The 10361-nt window shown below is 37.4% G+C and overlaps 1 protein-coding gene across 1 annotated transcript; it reads left to right on the forward strand.

Annotated features, from left to right (window-relative positions):
- The first annotated feature begins 8684 nt into the window (after nt 1-8684).
- On the forward strand, nt 8685-10079 carry LOC145092503 (putative xyloglucan endotransglucosylase/hydrolase protein 33). Its single transcript, XM_079030444.1, has 4 exons — nt 8685-8975; nt 9099-9199; nt 9292-9500; nt 9585-10079. The coding sequence occupies exons 1-4, from the start codon at nt 8756-8758 to the stop codon at nt 9997-9999; spliced, it is 945 nt and encodes a 314-aa protein (XP_078886570.1). The 5' UTR covers nt 8685-8755; the 3' UTR covers nt 10000-10079.
- Nucleotides 10080-10361: the final 282 nt, after the last annotated feature.

Genomic DNA, 10361 nt, shown 5'->3' on the forward strand with positions numbered 1-10361 from the left:
AATGCACTACCCTTGACCTTTGGGGCTTCAGCCCTCCCCTGGTGTCTATATGTGATCTGAAGTGTGGTCAAAGCCGGTGCTTCACCGTGCCTGCACTGTTCTCACAACAAGTAATGGAAAATTGGCCTTTATATGGACAACCTGATCATACTGGTAACAAATCCAGGAACTTGGCGGCGGAGCCTGCTGACGGAAATGTTTTGCATAACGATCCTCCCCGCCATATTTTTGGCACCCAATCGCTAATCAACATGCTCCCTTATGTGCCTTACCGCACTTGTCACAAGTGCGGCTGTGACATCCCCAATTTCACGGCTAGAAAAGACCGATTTGTTTATGCTTTGTTTTTAAAATCAGAGTAATCGTTTAAAGAAAACTGTTGCGGAATTTGTTCCCAAAAACAAAAATATGATAACCATTTATCCAAACATTTCTCAAAGAGAATGTATTTTCATTAAATAATAAAACCTTGGGATGTCATGTTCGATACAGACCAAAAGCATAAACAATATAAAATAAATCTTACAATAGTTATTTATAACTACTGATCTATAATCCAAAATCTCTCGTCAAGTCCGCCAACTTATACCCTTGTGCCATTACCTGTAATGAAAAGAAAACTGAGTGGGTCAGGCTTGGGAGCCTGGTGAGCATATAGGGTTTTCAACCCACAATAATATAATTATTATATGTAATCAGCAAACAATCAACCCAATTACCCATCCCCATTATCTTCTTAAGGTTTCACCCTAAGAACCAACTATCCTTCATTCATTTATTTGTAAGGAATTGGCACGAATTCCATTGCTGCCAAAGTTTATTTATCAAGTACTAAATCCATAGTTATCAGGTGCTAACTCCATAGTCACCAAGGTTCACTTAACAAGCGCTAACTCCATAGTCGCTAAGGTTTACTCAACAAGCGCTAACTCCATAGTCACCAAGGTTTACTCAACGTGCGCTAACTCCATAGTCGCCAAGGTTCATCAAATAGGCACGAAGTCACATCGTTGCCAAGGTTTATACAATAGGCGCTAACTCCATAGTCACCAACTATCCCATCTACCCAAGTTCCACTCAACATTTTCGTAGATATAAATACTTACACAGTTTGAATCATTTAACACTTGTATAAAACATCAATTCCACACCCATCTCAAATAGACAAATAATATATAAACACATAGCACGTATTTCATAGCAAATACTTCATATTTATGTGTTAGAAGAAAGTAACTACACACTCACGCATATAAACAACAATATACTTAATACACTCAAACCATACTTGTATTATTATCGTGTTTATGAAGGGTAGTACACACTCACTTGATCAGAAGATGATCGGACAGCACTACGACTTGCAGAAGTAGTAATCCTCAGCAGATCTGGAAGATCTCCACAAAAATCGAGCTTTTCACGGGCAGAGCTTCGGCTCGGGAATCACACTTCTCGGGATCTTCGGGATCTCGGGACTTGCTTCGGGGCTCGAGGATATTACCGGGGCGTCGGGGTACTTCTGGCACGCAAAACGATGCAAAACAGGAGAGAGAAGAGAGAAAAAGAGCAAATGAGTCGGTTGCCCTCGCATCCTATTTATAGGAGGCTGGAGCCTCAAAGTACGCGGGGCGTACTGCGTTACGCGGGGTGTACTGGTCCGAAATCGTCATTGCTTACGTATCCGAAGAACTCGAGTGCGAGGCGTGTCATGCTTCGCTGTACGCGGGGCGTATGCTCGTACGCTGGGCGTACTTCGGATGAGTCCGATGACTCCTCTTCGGATAATGCCGGATTTAATAATTAAATTTAATTATTAATTATTTAATAAACTTCAAAAATTCATATCTTCTTCATACGAACTCCATTTTCGACGTTCTTTATATCCACGCGTAGGTGAGACTACGCTCTACGACTTTCGTTTAGACTCCGTCGGCTAATTTTGACTTTTATTTTTATTATTTATTTTTAATAAGCCGGGACAGAAAATTTCGTTATAAATTCATAACTTCTTCGTTTGACGTCCGTTCTCGCCTAACTTTTCGTCGTTTCGCTACTAACAACGAGATCTTCGATTCTCGTTTAGATCGCTAAGGCTAAATATCATTCTAACGTAAATTCACTTTTTACGTCATTCAGCGTTGTGCCGGTTCTGTCGCGAAACTTCAACAAGTCATAACTTCTTCGTTATAACTCGGATTTTGGCGTTCTTTATATGCACGGAAACCTTGTAACATATACTACAACTTAGTTAGGATTATTCATCCTAAATAATCTTCTATCAAAAAGTCATTTTCGACGCTTATCGTCTCTAAATTGACTAGCCCTGATCTACGGGCGTTACATCGGCCCCTCTAACCTCTGGATCGTGAATTGGTGGGCTTGAACCACTTTGTTGTTGGCTGAGTCTAAACTGGGGTCTGCTTCTCCCCTCTCTCTCTCTCTCTCCTGGGTCTCAATCTCAATCTCTCTCATCCGTGTGAACAATTACAGCTAAAAAAGGAACGATATTGTTGTGTCAACACAAACTCACGAATCTCCTTCTCGAGCATGCTCAAGTAATGGGAAATTTGAACTTGCTCTGAAGTATCATAACTGGGGCAGAAAAGGACTCTCTTAGTAAACATCTCGGTGATCTTCGTCACCAACTCTATCGTCTACTTCAACGACATGTACTCCTGGGCTAACCTCTCCATATCCACCAATGGGACATACCCAAAGTGGAACATCTTTGTGAACTTCTCCCAAGTCATTTCGGTCTGCTCTGTAGGAGAATAAGAACCAGTCATCAGCTTCTACCAATCCTACGCCTTCAAACGAAGAAGGTTCAAGGCAAACTTGACCTTCTGGTCCTCTAAGAACGAGCATGTGATGAAAAAACCCTCCAAATAAGATATCTACCTCATGGAGACGATCGGGTACTTTACCCCATCGAACTCTGGAGGCTTCGTGTTGCTGGAGTCCTGGTACTACATCATCCCTCTCCCCTAAAATCCTACAACAGCTACGCCTGTAGTGGCTGTGATGACAACAGCCTTAGAGAAGGCGGCATATGCTCGTCGACCAACTCAATCATGACAGTCTTGACATACCCAAACATCTCCGGGATCACCTACTGCACTACCATAGCTACCTGGGTGGTGATTATCTTGCAAATCTCATCATTAGTTAATCCTGGCCTCCCCGGACCATCAACTCCTGATCCTGAACCTCTCATGATCACCGTAATGAAAATAAACTGGAACACATTAGAACATCACATTTTACTGTAACACATCATCACTCGATCACTCAATCTTTGGAAATTGTGAATTCCTCGACACATGTATGGGTCCTATGTTTGTAGTAGCATAGGCCCATACAACATTCCACACATACCGTATTTTTCTCGAAAGATCGTCAAGTACTTCCCGATCACAAGGCCCAAGCAACTAGGATACACATACATCCTATACTCACCCTTTCAAGAGTAGTTAATCACTCCTTAATATGGTGCCCTAACAGCCAAACCAACTCATGAAACTTCCATTAACCATGCATACGCTTTGTGTATGCTAATAATACGTAACACTGGATTCGATAGACATGCGAACAATTGATTCTACCCTAAGCCTACAACCATACAAGGAACATGAAATAAGGCTAAATCAAACATTCTTAGGCTATAAAATCTTAGTTATGTATAACCATGATTCACACACTAAGAAACTACAGTAATAATGGCAGTTCCAAATAGCATATCAAGAATTTCCATAGGCTATCAGGCATTATAAATCAGGAAATTATATAATGCATTCATGAAGATCCTTTGCCTATAAACTAGAATGCATTTCTAACATATCACTAATACAAATAATACAAGTGTTGGTATCTTGAGGAATAACTCTCCTTGGCTCCGACTGATTGTACACATCACATCCTCTACTTTGATTATTTTTGAATTTAGTTATCAAAAAGGTTTTGCAGATTCGTAGTTTGTGTCTGGAATCACACAACTTTTCATCTAATTCTCTCAAAATAAGGCTCTTATGTTGGATAAGGTGTCTAAGTCCATAACTATAATTGGTATGTACTTGACCTGAGAGTAGCATGGTCCATTTTGGGTTGCATTCACCAAAACAATATGTTAGGATGAACAATTGAGAAAGAGGTTATTTATGATTTATTAATATATTGCAAGGATAATATATTAATATGAAATCATGTTATTTAATTAGTATTGATCAAGAATTAATTTGGAATTAATTTAGTGATCAAAAGAGACTAATTAAATTAACGGGGACTGATTATGTAAATCAATGATATATATATATATATATATATATATATGGTTTGGGCTATTCAGGAGTGCTCATAAGGTCTGAGTATTGGATTAAACCCACGCTCACTTGAATCACGTCATGGAATTTATCACAAGTGATTGTGAGACAATAATATCATATAGTCTTTAATCCAAGATATATGAGTTATTGACTATGAGTTGGTTGTACATTGATAGTACGAAACCGCATCAGTAACTTGATGCTATAAAATGTGTTATTGTGTATGATTTAACGAGTAGTTAGTACAAGCATATGAGTCAAAGTTTATCTATTCCTTTTGATCCTTGGAGGATTAAAAGCTATATCTTGGGCCCCTCAATGATTTTGTTTTTACTTATGTGTTGTGCCCGGTCAGAACTCAATTGATGTGTTCAATTAAGTTCTATGTCAAACAAATCGGAAATCGAGAAACAAACTGCTGGACAATAAGTATGACATTGTTCCATGTATTTGTCCGACTGATATCTTGAAGAACAGAGGATTATATGATCCCTTATTTAAAATGGCACGTCAGAGTTCGACAACGACTTTTAAGAGCTACGATTGCTAGTCGGTTCCTGAAGTTGTACTTGCAACTATAGTTATTAGACTTATCGAAGTGGGAGACTGTTGGATAAGGTGTCTAAGTCCATAACTATAATTGGTATGTACTTGACCCGAGAGTAGCATGGTCCATTTTGGGTTGCATTCTCCAAAAAAAATATGTTAGGATGAACAATTGAGAATAATTAAATTGGTGATCAAAAGAGACTAATTAATTTAGTGATCAAAAGAGACTAATTAAATTAACGAGGACTGATTATTTAAATCAATGATATATATGGTTTGGGCTATTGATCCATGATGGTCTAAGTTTATGTAAGTTCCATGAAGAGTTGGCCCACTTGGATTAAGGTTTACCCATGACTCTTGGATTCCTACACTATATATATATATATATATATATATATATATATATATATATATATATATATGTCCCCATGGCCTAAAATCGGCTACCCTTGTGTTCTTAGAGTTTATAAAGCCAATTTTGAGTGCTAAGTAATCTCTCTCAAGTTCTCCAAATTGTTGGTGGTGTTTTGTGAACCATTTGCATGTATAACTAGAGAAAACTTAGATCCAAAACATCTAGGGTTGTATGTGCACCTTAAGGTTGTTATAGTGCTCAAAACCTTTCATCTTATACCAACTTGTAACATCCTAAAAACCATGATAAAAATTTTCATTTTTACCAAACATTTTCACAAAAAACCTAAGTGATCAACCATTTTTTTAAATCAAATCCATAGAATCAGAGTATCAAATAATCTCTCAAAACATAAATCACCAGGAGCATGTGTACGAGCATGCCTTCGCCTTACCTCGATCATCTGATGTACCTAAAAACATTAAAATCAACAACTGTAAGTCAAAGCTTAGTGATTTCCCCCCAAAATACTCCACACAATAATATATATACAATACATGCACACTGGTCTCACAATATAAAACTGGATTGCCCTTGGCCCATAATCACTAGACCGGATTGCCCCCGGGCCCAAAGTCCTCAGATTGGATTGCCCCCGGGTCCATAACATTTAACTGGATTGCCTCGGGTTTGTTGGCCTATAGCGTAAAGCCATACTGCCTCAACCCCACCACACTATATCGATATATGCAAACAAACAATCGGTAAGCAGAAAATATAGGTAATCATGCAGATATACCTATTTAACAGATCACTACAGCATAACAACATCCTATATACAAGGACACATACTACAGTACAAAGTTTAATGAGAAAACTCACCTTGCAGTCTAGAAGATAATAGTGCTGATCACAGATCCGATAACCAACTCTACATGTCACCTGTACAGCAAACAGGGACCAAACATCAAACTAAACCCAAAACTCTAAGTTTGACCTAAAGTTAAACTTAGTCAAAAAGTCAAAGGTCAAGTTAAAGTCAACTCTCTAAAGGTCATTAAGCTGGTCGCCACGTCGTGGCATAATGAAGACAAAATAATCGCAGATCAGACCCTCGTCACATCGTGACGATCAAAGCGTGACATCGTGAGGAACGTTCTGGACAGATTAATGCCTTAAGCTCGTAATCCTTTTAGCCAAGCAAACAAAACTTCTAGAAAGCTTTCTCCATCTTAGAATACCATAAAATTCGCAGATTTTTAGACATGCATGTCCAATGCATGTCCCAAACACAAACTAGGTCAAAATGAAGGGAAAATGAGATCAAATCCCATGAAAAAACACAAAACTCACTAATATTCTAGATTTGTGATAAATGGTATCAAAGGAGTCTTGAGAACTGATAAAGTTGCCAACTTTATGAGATCCCAACACTCAAGCCTCCATAAATGATAAGAAAAGTGAACCAAACACTAGATCTAATAAGCATGAGCTAAAAAGGAAGGGACTTGAGGACTTATAAGAGTCCTAATGCTATGCAAGATGATCAGAGAGAGAGGCTAACAAGCTGAAATGATGCAGCAAATACCTTCCCTTCCTTTTCAAGGCTTCAAATCACAAAAAATGGAGCTCAAAGATCAATAATGGAAGATTAGGGTTTTTGGAGGGTAAAGAGAGGTGATAGAGGGATAATCCCCAAAATTAGGGTTTTGGCATGCAGGGGTTGTCACGTCATGACAATTAAATAGGGTGCACGTTTCCTTCGGCACGATCACGTCGTGATATACAAGTGCTCACATCATGACCAAGGTTTAAATCCTTGAAATTTAATTGATAACTCGAAAGCAATGTTTACTTGTAACTGGGTTTTACAAAGAAGCCTATACTCTAAATGTGCGAGCACCCTTACTACACCTCACTAGAAGTCTTTTTTCTACCATTCTTTTCAAAACACAATTGATATCCATTAGCCACAACATTGATTTTACTTGCCTTAAATCCTTAAATCTCATTCAAAGAATGGGTTTTTGTTTTTTCAAGTGAACTAACTCATTAAAAATATAATGAACTTGGATGTTAGGTTTAATTTCTCTCCCATCATCATCATCTACAATGTTGTCCTCCTTCACATCAACAGACAACTTACTCAAGAAAGGATCATTAGATGTCATGTTCATATTCACTTCATCCTCACTGAATTCCACATCTATATTCATAAGATCATCTATTTTATCTTCATTTTCACCATATGTACAAGACTCACGTTCCACATCTTCATTATCTTCATCATCAAACCACCCATCGACACCAACCCCAATATAATACACATAAATAGAAATTATACCATTTGTTCCACAAGCATCAAAATAAAAGCAACATATTCCACATCATCTGAAATGGGATTAAACACATCCATCAGGGAAAGACATGGTTCACGGTAGTGCATCTTTTTACATTCTTCATGCATGAAATGTTTAAATAAGGTCAAACACACAGAATATGTCATAGCAGAAAATCAACATCATTGAACATGGTTTTCTCACCGTCTATGGAAGAGAAAGGGTTACGAGTAAATACCCCTTGATGGTTGAGTTCAACCATCAAGAACAGTCCATTAGGGTCCGATGGTGCCATTGCAGCAACTTCTTTGATTCTTCAACTCAATCACAAAATTGCTTCAAAACCCTAGCTCGGGAGGTTCGTTTACAGTGAAAAATGAAGAATGGAGGTCGGCAGGTGAAGAGGATGAGTTTTAAGTATCGTATTTCATTTATTGACATGACATATCTTAGGTGTTATCGGATTAACAGAAAAATATATTTTAACTGTTTTAACTGATACGTAGACAATGTCAACTGGGAAGCCGTATAAAATCGAAGAAAATGACTTATTTGACAAGTAAAATGTGAGTTTAATAGTTTATTACACAAAAAATTAAAACTTTAATGATCAAATTGGAAAATTACCTTAACTTTAATGTGCCTACAATATATTTTCCCTTAAAAAAAATGTTTCGGCTTTGTTCAAACGGATCGTATAAAGTTAAAACTTTTTATAACTTAGATTACTAGTACTAGAGTATAATTTTTGTTAAACCCAATATACCTTAAAAAATGTATATAAAATTAAAAAGAAAAACAAAAATATATGAAGCTGACGCTTGTCTCCAATTGTATTGATCGGTTACGTTAGTTCGTATGGACCCTCCCACCTACCCTTTTTATAACCTCTCCAAATCACCTACCATCTCATCATAGAATTGAACTTGAACATTCATCATAAACCGGTGCATTCTAAACCAAATCCAACAAAACAACTAAAAGCGATCCCCAATCATCCGACATGAATCAATTGGGAATCGTTTATGTTTTGTCACTATCTTCACAAAGATACATCCAGCTTTGCAACAGCCAAGCAACTTGCAAATTGCATAATTCCACTATAAATAAATCTAATTCACCCTCCATAAATACACACACAATAATCTTAAATCTTAATCCTCTTGTATCCACTATCAATACAAAGTTTCATGGCACATTTTCTCCTTTTTTGTCATGTTATCTTTATCGGTTTACTCTCATCCGTTTCTTCACGAGGTCCAGTTTATCGGCCACCATCAGTTGAGCAATTAACAAACCGTTTCCCTCGTATACCCATCACCCAAGGGATGTCAACTTTGTTTGGATCATCAAATATTCATCTGAAAAGCAACGGATCATATGCTGATATCATTTTAGACAAAACCTCAGGTAAACACTGTAAGCTAGTTTTGAATTAAGCAGTTTCTGACAAAAAAGTATCAATCTATACAACATTTGTGTGTATGTGTGGATGTATTCTTGTTTTCTTGATTCCATTCGTGTGGTATATAGGTTCTGGATTGATTTCAAAGAACACATACTACCATGGATTCTTTAGTGCTGCAATAAAGCTGCCAATGGGGTTTACTTCAGGGGTAGTACTCGCTTTCTATGTAAGTTTTATTTTTCTTAGTTTCTTACCAGTACTTATTTCTGTCTTATAAAGATGGTCTGATTTGATTTTTGTCGTCGCATGCATTTCCAGATGTCTAATGCAGATGTATTTCCACATAACCATGATGAGATAGACTTTGAATTACTTGGCCATGAGAAAAGAAGGCAATGGGTTCTCCAAACAAATATGTATGGCAATGGAAGTGTCAAAACCGGAAGAGAAGAAAAGGTTTACCTCTGGTTTGATCCCACTCAGCAGTTTCATCAATACACCATCCTTTGGAACAATCACCACATTGTGTAAGCTCTCCATTTACTGATTTACGCACTAGTCATATCAAGTTCATGAAATCTTAACTGAGAAACTTTCTGTAATCTTTCCAGGTTTCTAGTAGATAATATACCTATAAGAGAGGTGATCCACAGTCAAGCTGTTTCATCTGTGTACCCATCCAAGCCAATGTCGCTGTATGCAACCATATGGGACGCTTCAGAGTGGGCGACAAAAGGAGGAAAGTACCCTGTGAACTATAAGTACGCACCATTTGTGGCTTCGATGGGTGAACTGGAAATGGTAGGCTGTTCGATGCAGAAAACAAGCTCGCCAATGGCTACTGCTGGATGTTCAACGAATGCAACCGTTTCGAGCTTGGATCCTGTTGAAGGAAAAGAGTACGCAACGCTATCAAAACAGCAGATGGCTGGTTTGAATTGGGTAAGGAGAAAACATATGTTTTACTCATATTGTAAAGATACGTCAAGATATAAGATGATGCCAGCAGAATGCGGTGCTCAATAATTCTTTGTAATTAATTACATGGCAAGGGAAAATGTTGTAGAGAAAAAAGAAGAAATGAAGAAGAATATTCTTTCGATAAAGGGAACATACATAAGACATAAAAATAAAAATAAAAAAATAAAAAAAAAAAATAAAAAAAAAAACACACACACACACAAGCGGTCCACACCCTTTTCCTATATTCAAGATTTGGGTTTAAGCTGACTTCCCTTGAAGGGTCCATTTTGAACATGTGTCATTAATATCACATTACATATGTATTGAATATATATTAAATTGCAATGTCCGTCGCACTCCCATATAATTAGCTAAAATCAAATCAAATCAAATTAATAACAAAATGTAATAAAAAAATAATAAAT

Source organism: Lactuca serriola, chromosome 3, assembly GCF_051521515.1.
Source record: "Lactuca serriola cultivar US96UC23 chromosome 3, Lser_US96UC23_V15, whole genome shotgun sequence".
NCBI lineage: Eukaryota > Viridiplantae > Streptophyta > Magnoliopsida > Asterales > Asteraceae > Lactuca > Lactuca serriola.

Excerpts from the sequence above, each read along its gene's own strand:
- LOC145092503 (XM_079030444.1), top strand. The coding sequence starts at position 8,756 with ATGGCACATTTTCTCCTTTTTTGTCATGTTATCTTTATCGGTTTACTC. Across the intron at positions 9,200-9,291 it reads GGGTAGTACTCGCTTTCTAT|ATGTCTAATGCAGATGTATT; the intron begins GTAAGTTTTATT and ends ATGCATTTCCAG. Across the intron at positions 9,501-9,584 it reads TGGAACAATCACCACATTGT|GTTTCTAGTAGATAATATAC; the intron begins GTAAGCTCTCCA and ends TAATCTTTCCAG.